The sequence below is a fragment of the Amphiprion ocellaris genome, chromosome 5, assembly GCF_022539595.1.
Source record: "Amphiprion ocellaris isolate individual 3 ecotype Okinawa chromosome 5, ASM2253959v1, whole genome shotgun sequence".
Taxonomy (NCBI): Eukaryota; Metazoa; Chordata; class Actinopteri; family Pomacentridae; genus Amphiprion; species Amphiprion ocellaris.
Window position 1 is genome coordinate 37,636,909 of NC_072770.1, and position 21,571 is coordinate 37,658,479.

The 21,571-nt window shown below is 38.4% G+C and overlaps 1 protein-coding gene across 2 annotated transcripts in view; it reads right to left on the minus strand.

The window, feature by feature from the left end:
* LOC111564152 (metabotropic glutamate receptor 7-like) overlaps positions 1 to 20,225 on the minus strand; it is a 202,611-nt gene extending 182,386 nt beyond the window's left edge. The window contains exon 1 of one of the 2 annotated variants that reach the window (XM_023263568.3): positions 18,927 to 20,225. In XM_023263568.3, the coding sequence (XP_023119336.1) occupies positions 18,927 to 19,484 (558 nt within the window). In that variant the 5' untranslated portion in view covers positions 19,485 to 20,225. The remainder of the gene's footprint in view (positions 1 to 18,926) is intronic. The other variant, XM_023263570.3, reaches the window with a different exon arrangement.
* Positions 20,226 to 21,571: the final 1,346 nt, after the last annotated feature.

Consider the following 21,571-nt stretch of genomic DNA (forward strand, 5'->3'; position numbering starts at 1 on the left):
AGTCTCTTTTAATGCCAGAAATGCCCTAACTTTTAATAGAAGGAGAAAATAAACCCAGTGTGTCATACTTAAAGTATAAAATGTGGGTGACTCTTGGAACTTCTCAAGGGCTTATTAAGATGTATCACAAGGTAACATCCATTAGTGGTAAAAATCTCTTGAGCTGCTGCATCCTGACTCCAAAAAGTTCTTGGACATCAAACATCATCAATGAAAAAAACCAAAAAATCCCACAAACTATCCATTACTGGAGCTCTAATGGACCTTTAGCAGGTAACAGCACCAACAACATAAAAAACAACCCAACCAATCAGAGGACACATGCAAATTACAGTCAGTAAGCTCCCAAAAGACAAAAATAAACCAGATCCTGAGCTTCTACAACTACAGCAAACTGATGATAAATATATGCATTTCTAATAAGTTTGTTCAGTGGAGCTCTGCAGGGAGGTTGAGATGAGAAAACCACATGGATTTAGTCATTTTTTGTCACGATTTGTTCATTTGGTGTCTCAATTTTGGAATTTTATGCTTAATTTGGTCATTTTGTGTCTCAATTTTGGAATTTTATGCTTAATTTGGTCATTTTTTAGCTTAATTTGGTCATTTTTTGTCTTGATTTGGTCATTTTGTGTCTCATTTTCGTCATTTTGTGACTTAGTTTGGATATTTTTATGTCTTAGTGTGGTCATTTTGTGTCTCAGTTTGGTTAATTTGGTCAATTTATTTCTTAATTTAGACAATTTGTTTCTCAGTTTGGTCATTTTGTGTCTAAATTTAGTCATTTTGTTAATTTGGTCATTTTGTGTCCCAATTTGATGATTTTATGTCTTAATTTGGTCATTTTGTAGCTTAATTTGGTCATTCAGGGTCTCACTTTGGTCATTTGTCTTATTTTGGTCATTTTGTGACTTAGTTTGGACATTTTTATGTCTTAATTTGGTTGTTTTATGCCTCAATTTGGTCGTATTGTGTCTCAAATTGATCATTTTGTGTTTTAATTGGTTGATTTTGTGTCTAAATTTAGTCATTTTGTGTCTCAATCTGGTTAATTTGGTCATTTTGCGTCTCATTTTGATTATTTCGTGTTCTCAACAAATGGCATCAAATAATCTGTAGATTAGTTAAATAATTCTGCAGTCTATAGTTTCAGGCAGAGAAATAAACTGTAGGCGATTATAAAAGTGGGCCAAACACAGACAAGAAACAATGTAGGAAGAAACCAGCAGCAGTAAACTTTACACCTTCAGTTTCTTTCTCCTGCTGCTGAGAATGTGGGTTGATTTCCACAGAAGCTGTTATTTTTCTCCCATTCGTGATCTGCAGCTAATTGAAAACACGAGTGGACCGATGCACGTTGTTCTGCCACAGCGGGAATTCTGCAAACTCTGCAGAAAAGCTAATTCAAATCTGGCCTCGGAAACACGAAGAAACTGTTGTTTAAATTCAGCAGCAGCTCGTGCGGTGAGCCAATTAGAAGCAGCCTGAGTGCCAACAAAGATCCGTCTGATTGGCGTGTCACGGAGATGGATGAAGCCGGAGCTCTGTGAAGCCGAGCAGCGATTGACGAGCTTCAGCTCCAATCAGCTCCGAGCGGCTCGTGAGGATCTGGATTGCCGGTCGGCTCAAAGCGGCGACTGTGAGCGTTTGTGAATTCAGCATCTGTTGTTTGTCAGCGGCCCTCCGGCCTCGGGGCCCAAATACCAACAGAAGCGCTGATAATGATGGCGGGAAAGCAAACAGAGACAACAGGAGGAGGAGAGGGGAGGCAAACGGACCGAAGGAGAAGGAACACCGATCTAACGATGACGCAAACAAAAACTGGCACTAAAGTCCTGCAGCAAACTCTGCAGCTGCAACAGAAGAAGGAGGAAGAAGGAGAGGAAGGAAAAGCAGAACAATGTAGTCATTTTGTGTCTTAATTTGGTCGTTTTGTGTCCCAGTTTGATCATTTTATGTCTTAATTTGGTCAATTTTTTGTCTCAATTTGGTCATTTTGTGTCTCAGTTTGGTTAATTTGGTCACTTTGTGTCCCAGTTTGATCATTTTGTGTTTCAGTTTCATTAATTTGGTCACTTTGTGTCCCAGTTTGATCATTTTGTGTATTAATTTATTCATTTTGTGTCTAAATTTAGTCATTGTGTGTCTCAGTTTGGTTAATCTGGTCATTTTATGTCCCAATTTGATCATTTTTTATCTAAATTTGATCAATTCGTGTCTCAATTTGATCATTTTTTGTCTACATGAACGAAGAACAATAAGTTGCAGAAGCTGTCAATTTGGTCATTTTATATCATAATATTTTTATCATTGCTTTTGTCTCAATTTGGCCATTTGGTCATTTTGTCTCACTTTAGTCATGTTATTTCTATTTGTCCTTTTTACTTCATTTTGTGTCTCATTTTGATAGTTTCCATTACATTTCAATCACTTTTGTCTCATTTTTTGTCATTTTCTCTCTTATTTTGGTTGTTTTGTTTCAGATTTTGAACTGCAGTGATAATGTGTAACGCTGATGTCCAACACTTGTCTTATCTGCAGTACAGAAAATGATGCTGCAGGAGTTAAAACGCTTTTATTTTTTACAGGAAACAGCATCTCAGATTTTGCCCGAACCAGATTCTGTAAAAATAAAAACCTAAACAAAATTTTAAAAAATTATCTTCTACACAACCATGAAGCCATCAGTGACTCAACCATGACCAACAGTTAAAAAGTTTTTAGGTTGAAGTGCAGGAAATGTTTCCACAGAGCAGAGAGGAAACTAATTTAGATTTTTTACATTAACTGAGTTATTTGAGGAATTAGTCTGCTAATCTTCTGACAGTACTTTAACGGTGTTTTCATACATGATGCCAGTACAGATGATTATTAATGCTCGTTATTTTGAAGGTTTGTGAAACCGTCTGAACACTGAGCTGAGATAAAACCATCATCTCTGAGAGTGTGAAGAGTTAAAACGCCTCCGCAGCTCCAAACTGTCGTCTCTTCTAGTGTGAAACGGAATAAATGTCAGATGATCCCTGGTGGCTTCGGTTTGCACCCTGCTGGCATCAGAGAGAGTTTTATCCTCACAGGGAGTCGACAACACACATCAGAGGTTGGGGTTAGTAATAACTACACAACTCCTAATGCTCCCTCTGTTTTAGAGCAGAACGTACAATATGAAAATGTTCACATTTAAGGAAGTATCTTTTTACAAATTATCACGAACAAGCTGAAGTCTGAATAAAAATAGATTCAATTTCAGCAACATTCAGCCTCGTTATGATCAAAATGACAAAAGTCAGACAAAAAAAGACAAACAACAAAAAAAAAGACAAAACATTACAAAAATGAAAAACAAAATGACAAAAAAAAGACAAAAAACACAAACGAGACAAAAAGGAAACACAAAACGACAAAAATGAGAAAAGCGACAAAAAAATGAGACAAACGAGACGAAACAAAACAAACCAGAGACAAAAAATTAGACAAGTTACAAAGCAACAAAAAATGGACAAAAACAATACACAAAACATCAAAGCAAAACACAAAACAACTGAACAGAAATTATACAACAAATAAATACATTTAAAAAAAACTAGTAAAAAATTCTCATGCTAAATCAACTTCTTTTTTTTTTTTAAATAAAGTAAAAAATGTATGAAAAAATGAATAACAAGCTAAAATGTATGAACTGTTTTACTACAGCATGGAAAGAAGAAAAAAAGTCAAAACAAGGTTTCAGATGAAGGTAGGTCCAAAATTTTGAGCTTTTTAATTCCCATTTCTGAATCTTTGGACCTCATTTTTGTCTTGTTTTGGTTGTTTTTTTTTTTTTTTTGACTAATCTTTGTCATTTTAACTTTATTTTGCGTCTAACTTTAAATGTTTTGTCATTTTATGTCTTAATCTGGCCATTTTGTGTCTCAGTTTGGTCAATTTGTGTCTCAATTTGGTCATTTTGTGTCTTAATTTAGTCATTTTGTGTCTCAATTTGTTTAATTTGGTAATTTTGTGTCCCAGTTTGATCATTTTATGTCTTAATTTGGTCATTTTGCGTCTTAATTTGGTCAATTTGTGTCTTAATTTAGTCATTTTGTGTCTCAGTTTGGTTAATTTGTTCATTTATGTCCCAATTTGGTCATTTTATGTCTTAATTTGGTATAAATTTGGTATTTTTTTTATGAAATTGTGTAAAAAATTTATGAAAATAAAGTCATAATAATGAAGAGGAATCAGAATAAAATTAAAAACTATACCATGTGGGGAAAAAACTCAAGTATAGAATGAAAAATATGTGACGAGAAAGTCTGAATATTTGAAGCATGAATGAGAAATTCTGCGATAATAAATTCAGCTGCAGGAAACATATTTTTCTACAGAGATGACAAAGATTTGCTTCTTGTCTTTTCATCCTCTTGTTTATCTTTGTTTATCTTTGTTTATCCGCCTCCTTGGATGGCTGGAGGTCCAATTAGCCGTCCATTGTTGTGTTGTGTTCTCGTGTTGCGTTCAGGCTCGGAGCTGCTGATTAGAGAGTCGCTGGCGTTCGCCTCACGTGGGACCGAAGGAAATCAGTGTCAAACTAATTGATTACACCGACTTCATTAAATTCTGATTTAATGAGTTTATAATCAAAACCATTTTCCTCCAGGTTAATTTAATCTGGGCTGCGAGTCGTAGCCGCCTGCCTCCAGTCGTGGTACGTTCAGGGACCGCTTGGCGACGATTTACTGTATTAAAAATTGAGGCTCCGCAGCAGGAACTGAAAGCAGCTAAAATTATTTTGTTACTGAGATTCTAGTCTTTGGTTTCTTCAACTTTATTTCCGATGACAGACTGAATCCTTACGTTGATCTGTGTTCAAGTGTTGTGCTGCTCTAACTTTCTCTTTAACCCTCGAGTCGTCCTGCGGGTCAAAATTGACTCGTTTTACAGATTGAAAATGTGAAAAAAATATATATTTTCACAGTGAAACTTCTGATGTCCACATTTTCAACAGTATTGGGAAATCTTTGAACATTTTTTGGTGGAAAAAAAAGAAATGTTGAAAATGTTTCTTAAGAATATTCACCAAAAAAAAATCCAGCGAATTTGGTTGGATTTTGGTTGATTGCCTTCCCAATGCCTTCACTGTTTTTTGGTCTTATTGATTTTTAGTTGATCTTCCTGGATCTTTTTCCATCTTTTAAAGTCTCACAATCAGCTTTTTCAGTTCCTCTGTTCAGTTCTTTTCCATGTGGAGCCATGATGTAGACATAGATCCAGCTCATAGGTCCAGAACTGAGAACGTTCTGCTGTTCACAGCTCATTTAGAACCATGTTCCTGAAGTTAGCCTGACTGCAAATCACAGGTGGACTTTTCTAACTTTTGTTGCGTTGAGTTTCTACCTCAGGTCCTGAATTTTCATGAGTCTTTCCAAAGTTTTTGTTTCTGATTTCCGTTACAAGAGGAAATATTTGACTGTTAAGAAACAAAAAGATTATTAGAAATAAAGCAGCTATTAGCAGCTGATATAGTTTCTGTGATATGAGACCCTGATCAGCGTTATTGGACTGAACTTTCACACATTTTGCTTTCTGTTTTAAACCTTGCTGAAGCTGCAGCAGAGTGTAATTCATGTTTAATGAAAGCTCACTGTGTGTTTATTAAAAAGCTGCTCGGTGTAATCTGAAGGACGACAAACATGAATATAGAGAGGAAATCATTAGTTTCCACTAAATTACCTCTGCTGGGATTCATTTCAACTACAAAACAACAGAAGAAGAAGCAAAAACAGAATACAGTGAAAACCTTACAGTGAATGCACCACAAACCCCCCTACTGTTATTACAGACAGTGAACACACCACAGACCGTTATTACAGACAGTGAACGCCCCACAGACCGTTATTACAAACAGTGAACGCCCCACAGACCGTTATTACAGACAGTGAACGCCCCACAGACCGTTATTACAGACAGTGAACGCCCCACAGACCGTTATTACAGACAGTGAATGCACCACAGACTGTCCTACTGTTATTACAGACAGTGAACGCACCACAGACCGTTATTACAGACAGTGAACGCCCCACAGACCGTTATTACAGACAGTGAATGCACCACAGACTGTCCTACTGTTATTACAGACAGTGAACGCACCACAGACCGTTATTACAGACAGTGAATGCACCACAGACTGTCCTACTGTTATTATAGTCAGTGAATACACCACAGATTGTCCTACTGTTATTCCAGACAGTGAACACACCACAGACTGTTATTACAGACAATGAATAACCACAGATTGTCCGACAGTTATTCCAGACAGTGAACTAACCACAGACTGTTATTCCAGACGGTGAACGCACCATAGCTTGTCCTACAGTTATTCCAGACAGTGAACTATACACAGATTGAGTCCATATCGAGCCTCTAACTCTTCCTGTCAGTTTCCCTCAGCGGGGGGATCCTCGTTACGGCACAAACGAAGAAGAAAACGTTGTGACGGGCCGACTGAGGGTCCCGGCGCCCCAGTTTACGACATTAATGAGCAGAAGAGGTTATGTGAAGCGTGGAAACGGGAGCAGACGAAGGTTGACGAGGAGATAAAGAGACGCTGCTCAGACAGGAAAACACCAGGGAGTGTTTCTGTCTCTCCAACACTGAAAAGCTCAGAAAACAAAGTAAAAATATCACAAGGCAGACGACAGGAGCAGAGAGATGCAGTTAGAGGAGAGAAAATGACACGTAAAAAAAAATAAATGCTGACATAAATAAATAGCTAAATCAATAACTATGACAATAAATGCAGTTTGGTAATGAAGGAGGATGCTGAACTTTATCTGGGTTCTTTATTTATGGAGTTCTACATCGACGTGTTCAGGAATAAAGTCCTAAACTTCTCATTTCACAGATCTGCAGCAGATAAACTGATGATCATTTGTTGGTTTCAGCTCCTCCATGTTTTACTGTTTTACTTTTACTTTGCTGTACATGGATCTGTGATTTTGGATCTTGTTTTTGTGATTTTTGTCTCATTTCGATGATTTTGTGTCTCATTTTTGTCATTGTTTGTCTCGCTTTTGTCGTTTTGTGTCTTTTTTTGACAGTTTTGCCCATTTGTGGTCATTTTGTTTTTGTCATTCTACTTCCATATCTCCAGACTTTTCTTCTCTATTCTGCTCATCATCTGTAGAAAGATGTTTCACCATGCTGACTGTAGCTCCTCTGTTCACTGTTTCTGAGCCATGCTGACTTTATTTGATTCATCCAGTAGCTTTTATTAGTGGAAACACTGCCTACAGTTCAACCTTAGAACTCTTTTTATTACCAGAATCAGGTTAATCCAAACAGTTTTACCATTTCTGGCTGATAAATGGTGTCATTTTGGTGACTTTTTAAAAGATAAAATGCTTTTCTAACCCGTTTGGGTGGATTTGGGGTTCAGCGTTTCATTCATATGTTGATTTAACTGCAGTTTGTGAATCTGATTTTCCAGAGAAACATGGATTTTTGCTGTGTTAATTCAGATTAAATCCATAATAAGTCACTTTCCAGTGCGAGGCAGCGTCTGCATGCTACAGTAAACCTGGTTTTTGGACGGCTGTGAGCAGCAGAGCTGTTGTGTTTTAACTTGCAGCACAGCTTCCTCCTCCTACTCTCCATTTCCAAACACTGCACTCAGACTGCAGCTGCATACAGATGTTCCACATTCACACTCCAGCTAACCAGAAACTCAGCAAACCTCCTGATTATCACCCCAGAGAGAAGAACAACGAGAACCGGCTCATCATACAAATCAATCCAATCCTGAGACCTAAAAACGGGTTCTTCTTTAGGTTCTAAGCAGATTTATGGACACGTGTTTTTGGTTTATCCTGTATATCTGTATAAAAAAACTGGATGTCTGTTGTTTTTATTCAGTTTTCATTTACAGTTTCTTGTTTTAAGTCTTTATTTGGGCACATTTTGAGTAAATAAAACAGCAGAATTCTCTATCAGCTGCTTCTGTTTGCAGTGTATCATAACAATACACACAACTATGACTGGATTTCTGTGATACTGAAGGAAACCTAAAAACAGACAGATTCTCAGTGGAGTTCTGAACTGTGTCTTTCTTGGGTTTCTAAGCCAATTTAATTAGGTCTTTATGATCTTTTTTGTATATCTGTGTCATGAATAAGAGTGTAAATATTAATCTAATCCAAACTAAAGTTGATTCCTGCTGTTTTTTTGTGTTAATTTACAATTTCGTGTTTTTAGTCTTTATTTGGCCACATTTTGAGATGTTAAGTGCACTGAATTGTCTAGTAGCAGCTTGTTTGCAGTGAATCACAAGTATAAAGACAACTATCACTGGATCACTGTGATACTGAAGGAAACCTAAAAACAGACAGATTCTTAATGAAGTTCTGCATAAGGAGCTTCTTTTTAAACCCGTCATTTCAAAGCACATCTACATAATGAATAAAAGCTTACAGATCAATTGAAATGTGTCATTTCTCAAAAACAAATCAATTCCTGTTGTCTTTGGTTTGTGTTTATTTACAATTTCTTGTTTTTTGTCTTCACTTGTGCACATTTTGATCAACCAAAGCAGCAGGATTCTCCATCAGCAGCTTGTGTTTGCAGAGTATCACGACTAAACCCACAACTATCACTGTACAACAAACATGTTGTTTTTAGGATGTTTGCGTCACGTCTCCATCTACACCTCCAGAACTCTGAAATAAAACCAGCTGTGAGGATGTGAACCTGATCTGGAGGTGAGAGACTCTCAGAGACGATGTGAGGAGGAGGAATCATCACAGGAAGGAGGTTAGAAACTAGCAAGAGGGAAGATTTCATTAAGAATCTTCTGTTTCTGCATCAATTTATGATGGAAAAGTCTTTATGTAAAAGAAAACACAAAGTGAAGATTATAATGGAATATAATGCAGTGAGGATGTCAGATATTCAGTCCTGCTTTTAAATATTTATTCTCCTGTAGCTCTACTCATTTCCTGTTTAATGTGAATTTAACCTAGATTTTAACACCTCAGATTTGTTTCAGAAAGATTTCTGCTCTAAACAACCACAAGAAGACATAAAACAACCAATATGAGGCACAAAATGACCAAAATATGACACAAAATAATCATGACAAGACATGAAACAACCAAAATGTGACACAACACAACCACAATAAGACATAAAACAACCATCAAAAGAAGGACCACAAGCAAAATATGACACAAAACAACCACAAAAAGATGTAAAACAACCAAAATAAGAGACAAAACAACCAAGGTGTGACAAAACAACCACACAAAGACAAACAACCAAAATGCAACATAAAATGGCCAAATTTGATGCAAGATGACCAACATAAGACCAAACAACCACAAAAATATGTAAAGCAACCAAATTGGGACCTACAACGCCAAAATTGTGACATAAGATGACTAAAATGTGTCACACAACCACAAAATGACCTAAACCAAGTAAAACAACCAAAATAAGACACAAAACAACCAAAATGTGACACAAAAGAACCACGAAAGGCCATAAAACAACAAAAAATGTGACCAAACAACCATAAAAAGATGTAGAACAACCAAAACGTTCTCTCTTATATCACTCTTAGTTCTCTTTTATATTTAAATTAAAATTAACCCACATTTCATGAGATATTTCAATACTAAACAACCTAACTGAGTCTCACTGTGGCTGGAGGGTTCATCCTCTGAGGACCATGAAACTGAACCTAAACATCTGCTGAGATGTGGACGCTCCAGTTCCATAAACGTCTCTAATAAAGGCCGGACGAGGAGAAGAAAAGGCTGGAACCACAGCAAACATCAGCGAATAATGAGGTGAAACAGAAACAGGAGCTCAAACAGGGAGGTGGCGACTGGGAGAAATAATGAAATCATTAATTAGAGCACGTAGCCGAGGCTTTGTTATGCTGCAAATCTGCTGGGAGTTAAAAAAAGAAACACAATGGCTCCTGCAGTGCCCTTTTCTTCTTTGTTTTCCGTCTTCGCAGCAGATCGAGCTGAATTACTGCTATTCACTGGAGAACAGCTACAGGAACTGAATCAGCCTCCTGTCCGGCCACGAAGCCTCGGCCCATCGCAGCGACGGCGTTCTGTTGTGTTCAGAGTTCACCAGGTTAAAACGAGGAAACGTCTTGGTGCAGCGGAGGAGTGGAAGCGGAGCAGCTGTGCAGCTTCAGGCCACAGAGCTGCAGTGAAGCAGTCTGAGCTGAAGCGACAGTCTGAACGCTGCTGCAGCTGCACCGCCGGCCACGCTGCACCCACGTTCATGCTCCTCAGAGGATGAATCACAATAACCAGGGAAGCCTGATGGCTCCGGGGCCTCCTGGAGGAAACTTTAACAGCTCAGGAAGGAGAAGAGGCTGCAGCAGGAACCTACTTATACTGTAGAGCCGACCAAAATGTGACACAAAGATAACACAAAAACATGTAAGGCTACCTAAATGAGGCACAAAACTACAACAAAAAGATGTAAAACAACCAGAATGTGACCAAAACTACAAGAAAAAACATAAAGCAATCCAAATGTGACACAAAACTACAACAAAAAAAACATAAAACACTCGAATGAGGCCCGAAATAACCAGAGAAAGACGTAACACAACTTAAATGAGGCACAAAACAACCAGAATGTGACTAAAACTACAACAAAAAGATGTAAAACAATCGAAATGTGGCCCAAAACAACCAGAGAAAGACGTGAAGCAACCTAAACGAGGCACAAAATGACCAAAACTATAACAAAAAGATGTAAAACAAGCTAAATGTGACACAAAACAACCACAGAAAGATGGAAAGCAACCAGAATGTGACACAAAACTACAACAAATATGTGAAATAACCAAAATGAAGCCCAAAATAACAAAAATGTGACACGTAACTACAAAAAAATACGTAAAACAACCAAAATGTGACACAAAACAACAATAATACAACCAAAATGAGGCACAAAACAACCACAGAAATATGAAAAACAACCATAATGAGACACACAATTACCACCATGCAACACAAAATGCCCAAACTGTGATGCAAAATGACAACGTGATACAAAACAACCAGAAAAAGACAGAAAATGTCCCAAATGTGCTTCAAAACAACCAAATGCTATAAATAGTTAAATATTAATATGAAAGTTATTGATATTTGTGGGTTTTTTGTCTTGTTTTTGTCGTTTGTCCATTTTTTGGTCACTTTGTAACTTTTCTGTTGAATTTGTGATCTTGTTTTTTGTTTTGTTTCATGTCATTTGTCAAATTTTTTGTCATTTGTCTCACGTTTTTGTCGTTTTGTTTCTCGTTTTTATCGTTGCGTTTCCTTTTCGTCTCGCTTGTGTTATTTGTCTTATTTTCGTCATTTTGTGCTTTGCTTTATTCATTGTTTTGCGTGTCGTTTGTGGGGTTTTTTGTCTCGTTTTTTTTCGTTTATCCATTTTTTTGTTGATTTGTAACTTGTCTAACTTTTTGTCTCTTTTTGTTTTATTTCGTGTCATTTGTCTCATTTTTTGGTCGTTTTGTGTCTCATTTTCGCAATATTTTGTCTTGTTTTTGTTGTTTTTTAGTCTTTTTTTAATCTGACTTTTGTTGTTTTGATCATAAAGTAAAAACTGGTCCGGTCTACTTGAGATCAAACTGGGCTGAATGTGGAACCTGAACTAGAATGAGTTTGTTTGGTGAACTGTTATTGATCTCGATCGATTGACCGATCAGTAAACGGATCGTAGACGCTTTAAGGCCACCACTACTATTTCTAATGCACATATTTCCTCATAGTAATCCTGATTAATGAACAAACCACATGCTGGCACTAGCTAACTTTTACTTTCCAACTTTTAATGTACACTGATTCCAAATCAATGTCCAAATGATTTTGGCATTTCTCAGTTACCAATAATCAATATCAACACGTATTGATCGATCTCTAGAGGAGAGAAAACCTTTAAAAACTAAACTTTCCAGCCCCTGAACGCATCACGTCCCTCCAGACAATGAACCAGGAACATCCGTCCAACAAAGCCCTGATGCATGATGGGAAATAACCACCAGATCTGAGCCTTGTAGCTTTGAAATGAGCTGAAAAGGACTTTTAGCGCTGTGGAGGATCTGGAGGCTGCAGCTTCACGGCCTCCAGAGCTTCACTTCACTCCAGGAGTCTGAGGAGAATCCACAAACTCAGATTACAGACCCAGGAAGTGTCGGAGCTTCTCCTCGGTCTGCGTGAAATAGATTCGGTGGATTTGTCCTGGAGGAAAAGTTCACGTCGAGTCTCTTAAATCCGGTTTAGATTCTGTATTGAATCAATCATCCTGAGCTGCAGCAAAGCAGCAATCCATCAAACAGACGACTGGAGGAAGAATCTGGAGATATTCTGATTTTACAGACGTTTCTGTGTCTCCAAATAAACAAAAACATCAATAAAATCACACAAATAGGCTCTGAGGTGACAGAAAATAACATTAAATATATGGAACTGTGAAAAACCGCAAGATTAAAATCAAGTTTAATGGTTTAAATACATTTAAAAGGTCAATTTCTAACAGTTTTTAAACAGAAGTTTTAATTTATTGGATTTTTTTGTTTTGTTTTTTTTAACAGATTTATCCTGTTTTGTTCAATGATGGACAATAACTAGAAAATTTTACAGAATTTTTGCCATTTGCATCTCTTTCAGGCCTTTTTTTGTGGTTTTTCAGTTGTTTTGACTCTATTTGTCGATGTTTTCCGGCTCTCTTGTTGTCGTTATATGAGTTTGAGGTGATGTCAGGTAGTTTGGATTCGGCTCCGAGTAAACGTTAAATAAACCGGATGTTCTGCATTTAAACGTTCTGTGAAGGTTTTTGCCAAGGTCTAGCAGCATTTTGTGCAACATTGGGGCCTTTAGAGTTGGTACGTTCCACCTGCCACCAAAAATAATGGATTGATCCTTGAATATTGTTGGGTGTTGAGTTGTTCTACTTAAGACATATTTAACAGTTCACCAGGACACTACAAACCTGCAAAATACAGAAATAACTTTTAAAAAACAGCTGATGTATGAAAATGTAGAGGAAAAATTATTATTTTTCATTGCCCAAATATGTTTTGTTAGTAGCAGAAATGATCATATTGAAGCCACGACTCCATAATAAAAGCCTACTAACATAACAGCAGCAAAAATAGAAGTTTAATTGGGTTTTCATTGAGGATATTTCGTTAAAGTCCTTAAATGTGTGTTACTGATGTTTTAATAGAGTTGAGGTTGAAATTTCAAGATTCCCCCTAAAAAATACACTCTTTTGCCGAAATTTATTCCATTTGCATCGTCAAAATTAGCAAAAAAACACAAATTGCACGAAGGTTTGAGTCAGTTTTTGTCTTAAATCTGATGGTTTGTGCATTAAACTTCCTGCTGCAGCAGATAAAAACTTCCGTCCTTTATTACATTTAACCTGCACGACCACGACAAACAAACAGGATTCTAGTTCTTCTGCTCAGTTTCCACCACGTTTAACGGTTTCATGGAGCCAGCAGCTCGTTATTCTGGTGTTTTCTGTCCGTGAGGTGCTGCTGCTGTCAGACCGCAGTGATTCATCTGTGACTCATGTCGGATCTGAGAGTTTTCTGAAGAGGAGAATCCGTCGTCTCCATTCAGACCCGGAGTCCTGTTAGCGGCCGATTAACGGCATTAGGAGTTCCTGAGCGGCTCCGTGTTTATTTCAACACGCTAAGAAGACTCACTGCTGTTTTTGGCGACAGGGAAATTTGGCGTGAAGCTTTGGGTCGTATCGCTGCTTCCTGCACAGGAACCAGAAAGACGGAAAATGTGGCAGCTTTCACGCTCAGTTTAGATGTTTATACTCAACGTGGAAGTGTTTTATGAAGGCGGTTCGTGTGATTTTTTTTCCTTTTGTTCGGGTTCTTTGCAGCTTTAAAGTTGCTTAAATTGACGAAATGAGGATAGAAACTTGCTGCGGTGGAATAAAAGAGTTAACAGTGAAGGTCATCAGAGATAAAATGAGTTTTCAAAGACGTTTCCTCGACTGGAGCTGTGAGATCAAGTTTATTTTATGGTGTTTTAGAAGCAAAATACGTGGACGTCGACTCACTCAGAAATCTTCTCAATTAACCCTCCTGTCGTCCTGCGGGTCAAAATTCACCCGTTTTAAAGTTTGAAAATGTGTGAAAAAAATAAATTTTCACAGTGAAACTTCTGATGTCCACATTTTCAACATTTTTGGGAAATCTTTGAACATTTTTTGGTGGAAAAAAAGAAATGTTAAAAATGTTTCTTAAGAACATTCACACAAAAAAATAAACCAAAATCCAGCCAATTTCACTGGAGTTTACAAGAACTGTTCAGAAGTCAGTGATGTGAAGAAAAACTTTCATTCACAGTGGAACATTGGAATAAAGTTCAATGCACAAATGCAACAAGTGCAAGAAGTTATTGTTTAGACAACAAGTAAACAAGCTGTAACCATGGCAACCGTACACAACAAAGATGGCAACGCTGCAGCCTCGAAATGCTCAGAAGATATGAAGAAAATGAACCAAAAAAAGAGACTAAAACTAAACAGAAACCTGTCATTTCTGCTCTGCTGCCATCCTTCACTCTGGATTTATATTTTATTTTATCTACAGGCTTTAAACTGGGAGGTTTGTGCAGATTTACTGGAGTTTCTCTGTTTAAAAAAAGGCTGTCTGCAGTAATGAAGGCCATAAAAAGGATCAACAGATAGCCAGTGATTTAATAAGCAAACGGAGCGGATTTAGATCCTCTCCAGGCTGCATTTCATGGTCCTGAAGACCTTTAACATAATAAGAGGCGATAAGAGATGCAGCCGGCAGATAGAGGCGACTGAAAGTAAAACCCAGAGTGAGGAGATACGAGCTCTGAGAACAGAGAAGGAGAAAAGGACAATTCGTTTTCAGGCCGATCTGCAAAAAACCAAAAACCTGCAGGAGCATCAGACGTTTAAATAGCTGCAGTTTTACTCAAAGACGACTCTTCGTTGGTGTTTTCCTCACAGCTGCATCAGTTCAGGTTTTATTTATTATCCAGCAGCTTTACAGACAGTTTTTAATGAGGTTATTGTGGTTTCTGCAACAAAAACAAGGATTACGTTCATCTAACGTGCATTTATTTGACCTAATAAATGTGGATGTCTGTCTAGTTTTAACCTTAACGTATGAATTAATCAGCTAATTTACCCGATTACATAATATTGTTGGTTTTTGCCTTTAATATTTAAGGTAGTCTGGTTGGTTTTGCACAGTTAATAACAGCAGGAGCTTAAAAGTCATGTTTAAACTTGCTGAGCTCATCATTATAAAGCACTTTGGCTCCACAGAGGTTCTTTTAAACGCACTAAACTCCAAATGTATGATTAAAAGATTGTCTCATTTTGGTTGTTGTATTGTCTTTTTTAAAAAACAACTTTTCATCCTTTTTGTCTCATATTGTCCCCTCCAGTTTAATTTTTTCATTTTGTTGGTTGTGTTGTTTGCTTTTGTCTCTCTTTTTTCGTTGTCTTTAATTTTGACTCATTTTGTCTCATTTCAGTCTTTTCTACCTTTGTTTGGCATTTTGTCTTAATTTGGTTGTTATGAGTCTCCTTTCGGGTGCTTTGTGTCCATTTTTGGTTGTTTTATATCTTGCTTTGTGTTTTTTTATCTGTAATTGTGGTTGTTTTGTGTCTCATTATTGTCATTTTGTGTCCCAATTAGAAGTTGTTTGTTTCTTTTCTTGTTTGTTTCGTCTCATTTTTGGTTGCTTTTTGTGTCATTTTGGTCCTTTTTGATTATTTTTTTAGATTTTTAGCGCCATCACCTCATTTCAGTCCATTTCAGGTTAAAGAAATGGAAGACTAAAAATCTGATTTAGTTTGACGAATATATAACAACATAATGTTTGAGAACACAAGTGAATTTTCTAATTATTTCTCTAAAAGCTACTACATTAACACAAAAAGCAACTTTTTTCCTCTATTTCTACATTTACCAACTTAATAACTTGTGTTTTCATGTGTTTACAATGAGAACTTTTAAAAAATCCTTTTAAATAATATTAAAATAACTACCTTTTTATTCATAATCAACTGAAGAAGAACGTGAAGTAGTTTGTTGGTTGAACATAATTTCATTAAAGGTCGTTGCTGTTGTGCTCCAGCATTATATTTAGGTAATATATAAATAAAATTGATTCAGGAAGACCTTTAAAATCCCAAACTAACAATAAATCTTATACGAACAAATACTTGGTCTGTCCTAAATAGAGGAGATTCAGGTTGGAAGCAACAAAAACTGTTCATAAATCAAGTGCAAAGCTGAAAAAACAGGTGATAAATCTGCCAGAAAACCTCAAAAATCAACATAGCTGAATGCAAAACAGTTCAAATAAGTTAAATAAATGAGTCAGTTCATTTATTGGCCTTCATAACATGTACATTCGTCAAATAAAGTTTGTACAAAATGCAATACTGGTCCTAACCTTGATATTTCACCATGTTAGTCATCAGTCCATCTGAACAAACTGCCTTAACCTTTAAAAATCCAAAACTGACAACAAATACAACACCTGTCGCTTCATGAAAGAGAAGATCCAGGTAGAATGGAATGAAAAATACTAAGAAATGTCTGGAAAAAAAGAGGCGATACATTTGAAATAAAATCTTCAAAATCAACAGACGAGCAGAAAACACTTAAAACAGGAGCTCTGATGAGTTCTTAACCACAACATGCAGGTTTGTCAGGTAAAGTTTGCAGAAAATACAACATTTTTGGGTGCTAACTTCAAAATTTCAGCTTGTTAGGGAACATCAAAACAGCGTCTCTTCTTCAGAGAGCTCTGGATCAACAGCTGATGTTTTAAATCTGCTGTTTGAAGCCACTTGACCTTTAAAATCAGAAACTAACGAGTAATGTAATAACAAACACCCGTCACACCTTAATATACAGATAGGAGGCAATTAAAATCATCACAATAATCAATGAATCAGGTGAAAAGCTGCAATGAAACCTCAAAAATCAACAAACTGTTCAAACAAGACCAGAAATGTTTAGAGTTGTTGGTAAATTTGCAAAGACGGTCTTATTTCTCTACAGTTGTGTGACTCGACTTGTAACTGAAACAACGAATCCAACCAGAGCAGACACCTGTCACTGCTGCCGAGAGAAGATCCGGGTAGGAGGCAATAAAAATAATGAAAAATATCCATAAACCAGGAGTAAAGCTGCAGAAACCTGCAGTAAAACCTCATAGGATCTTTGGTGTAACATAGAAGTTAGTGGGTAAGTTCTGTCTAAACATAGAACATTGTTGGTTCTAACCTTTAAGACTTAACAAAAGAGAAGTTTGACTCAAGAGTTGATGTTTTAAATGTTCTATGTGACCTTTGAAACCTAAAACTAACAATAAAGAAGAAGATCCAGGTAGAATGGAATGAAAAATATTAAGAATTGTCACTAAACCGAGTGTAAAGCTGCAAAAAACAGGAGCTAAATCTGCAGTAAAACCTTGAAGGTGATGACTGCAAAGAACTTTGGTTCAACAGCTGCTGTTTTAATCAATAATCTGCTTTAACCTTTAAAATAAAACAAGAACAGACTCCTGTCACATCCACAATACCTGAAAATATCAAGAAATCTAGTGTAAAGCTGCAAAACAGGCAAAAAATCCTCAACAAAACCTTAAAAAGTCCACAAAGCTGAATGCAAACCAGTTAAAATCACCCCTGAAATGTTTTAGTCAGTTAATGTGGAACAATTCTGGATCAACAACTGATGTTTTAAATGTTCTATGTGACATGACTTGACCTTTAAAACCCAAAACGAACAACATATACAACAACAAGGACACCTGTCACTGATAAATAAAGACTATCCAGGTAGGATGCAACAAAAAAACCCCACCAAGAAATGTCAATAAAGCTGCAAAAACAGACAATAAATCTGCAATAAAACCTCAAAAACCAACAAAACTGAACGCAGAACAGTTAAAACCAGACCAGAAATGTTTAAATTAGCCAGAATATTAATTTTGTTCCATAGTATTGTAGGTTCTTTATTCCAGCTTGTTGGGTAAATTTGCAAAAAACTATTTCTTTATTGTCAAGCACTTTGACTCAGCAGCTGTTTCAGGTGTTCTCTGTGATGCACCTCAAACCTTTAAAACCTAAAACTAACAACAAATCCAACAACAACAGACACCTGTCACTGATAAATAAAGACTGTCCAGGTAGGATGCAGCAAAAACACCAAGAAATGTCAATAAAGCTGCAAAAACAGGCGATAAATCTGCAATTAAACCTCAAAACAGAACAAAACTGAATGGAAAACAGTTTAAACCAGATCAAATGTTTAAGTTGGTCAGATAATCATGTGGCTCCATCATACTGTAGGTTCTAATGGTTCAACGACAGACACGTGTCACTAATAAAGATGATCCAGGCAGGATGCAGCAAAAAGAGTGAAAATGGCAATAAATCAGGTGTAAAGCTGCAGAAACAGGAGGTTAAATCTGCAGTTAAACCTCAAAAAGCAACAAATCTGAATGGAAAACAGTTCAAACAAGATCAAGTTCTAAAGTTAGATAATTATTTGGCTCCATCATACTGTAGGTTCAACAACAGACACCTGTCACTGATAAATAAAGACTACCCAGGTAGGATGCAGCAAAAAACACCAAGAAATGTCAATAAAGCTGCAAAAAACAGGCGATAAATCTGCAATTAAACCTCAAAACGCAACAAATCTGAATGCAAAACCTACAAAACCAGACTTGAGAGACAGAAACCACATCTGACGGCGCAGACCTCGTCTTTCTGAGGAACCAGAACCGGAACCAGAACCGGAACCGGACTCTGCACCACCACCAGCAGCAGCAGAGAACTGAACCGCACCGGGAGGCCTCGGCGCGGCTCTTGCTCCGCCGGTAACGTACCTGGAAGAGTCGCAGGATGTTGGCCACCATGATGGACACGGAGCTGGCGGACGCGCCGACGACCCCGACAACTTTCTCGGGCTTCACGAACACCGGCGGCTCCCCGTTGGTGCAGCGGACGTCCGACGTGTCCTTCTGGATCAGCGCTTGCACGAACGTCAGCGACTGCTCCAGCGCGTACGTGTCCCGCGAGCAGGTGTCCAGGACCCGCGCGCCCAGGGTCACGTTGGGCAGCAGCTCGTCGTCGCCGTTGATCTGGTCCAGCGCGTACATCATCGCCTCCAGCCGGTGGATGCCGTTCTCCTTCTTGATGTCCCCGCACGGCATCCCCGGGACCCCCCTGGCGTGCACCGGGAACAGCCCCCCCAGCGTCACGTCGCCCTCCACCCGGATCGAGTGTGGCGCGTAAATCTCCTGGGAGCCGGCCAGATCCAGGAGGGCTTGAAGCAGCCACAGGAAGCGGAGCAGCTGGGGGGGTCTACCGGAGCGCCTGGCCATGACCGGATTCGGAACAGACGCCGCGCTTCTTTGGAGAGTTTCAGAAATCCAACAGTTCATTCCCAGAAATAAAAAATAACACACACACACACACCCGCTCAGGACGCAGTAATCCCGCAGGTGGATATCCAGCACCCGCACCGAGGCTTCAGCAGCGCGTTGTCCGCGTCAGGAGAGCGCAGAGCCGCCGCCGCTGCTGCCGCTGCCGCACTCTGCCGCTTGTTGCTCCCATTCCAGAAACAAAGAGAAAAAGCGCAGCATCAGCGGGCAGAAGAAGAAAAAGAAGAAGAAGAAGAAGCGCTCCGTGAACTCCTCCAGCCGCTCACACAAACCCTCCCAGCCGCGTCCGGAGCTGCGATCACATCCCGGAGACGCAGCGGAGGATCCGGACCTGAGCGCACCTGCGGATCCGCGTCACACCTTCAGTTAGTTTCCTCAAAGCCCGGAGATGTGAAGGCGGCGGCGGCGGGGAGGAGAGAGAAAACTGCGAGCCGAGCCGTGGGCGACACCACCTCCTCACCCGCTCCTCCACCTGTCTGCGATCTGCGGAGGAACCGGAGACGCGCGGCCGTCGGCGTCCCTGCGCTCGGAAAAGTGTCCGAACGAAGCGAACGGTGAGCGAGATGAAGAGTCCTGACGGAGCCGGAGGATGGATGGAGCCCTGCTGCGTCCCTCCACCATCCACAGCTCTACCTCTCTCTCCCCCCCTCTCTCTCTTTTTCCTCACACACACACACACACACACGCACGCACACACGAATCCACACGCACGCACGAAACACCCTCGTGCGCGCGCACACTCCACCCACGCACGTTTGTGTAATTATCAGTGTGAGGCTCCCGCTGCCAAAACACATACAATGAACAGAACCGGTCCGTGACGGAGAGTTCTTATGAATGACTGCATCACTGCACATCAGCAGCAGGAAAAAACACACTAATCACTCTGTTAGTGTCCAAACAGCGTTTGCAAAATCAAAAACGCAATAAAACTCTATAATATATGCATTAAAAATGACGCTGTGTAATAAAATCTTGTATATTTAAGCTTGAAAATCATAAATACAAGCAGACGGCTGAATAGTAGCAGTAGTTGAGTAAAATAAACTTTCAAAAAGCGTAGATTTGAAGCTTCCCCATTTTCTGTCATTAATTTAACAATTACTAAAGAAAAATAGAGATTAGCTGCAGTGATAATGAGAATATTGGTTGTTTTTCAGGCCTTCAGGCCTTCAGTGACGGATTAATTACCTAAGTTTTTTGACCACAAATGCACTCAACAGAGACTCAAAATGACAGCAAAATGACTATAAAATTATTATAAAATAGATATAAAATAACAACAAACTGACCATAAAATGACTATAAAATGACCACAAAATTAATATAAAATGACCATAATGTAACCACAAAACTACCATAAAATAACCATAAAACTGTCAAAAAAAGACCACAAAATGACAATAAAATGACTATAAAATTGCCATAAAATGACCACAAAATGACCATTAATAAGCAAATTTTTTTAACCATTTTCTGAGATTAATTTAACAATTACTGAAGCCACTACCTGTTACTTGCACTGATAATGAGAATAACGGTTGTTTTTCAGACCTTCAGGTCTCCAGTGATGGATTAATTCGACCCAATAGGAGTTTTTAAAAATGTTAATTACTGGACGGAATGAAAAATTTTGAGCTCACCTGAAATAATTCAGCGAGCCTCGTTTCTAATTATCCAGAGAAAGGAAACGTTAATTTAGTATATTCTGCAAATGTTAATGAGGAAAAAGTGTCTGTGTTTATTAAAAACTGTTTTACATTTTGAGTTTGGTTTATTTCTCTGTGAGTGTTTCATCACCTGAGGCTGCTTCTGATTGGTCGATTCTGATTTCTATCATCCACATCCTGAATTAATTCTCAGTCGCTCAATGACTGGAGAGAACAGTTTAAAAAGAGTTCAATGGAAGAATAGTCAGTTTCATTTTTGCCAAATAAATGCAAGGTCCAGTCATGAAGTTCAAAAGTTACGTCTTTACAAAACAAAAATGCGATTTAAATTTTGCCTTCTCGTGTAGCGACGCTGGGCTCCTGGTGCTCCTGCAACATCTGCTACATTCTCTGGAAGCTGCATTCTGACCACCTGTA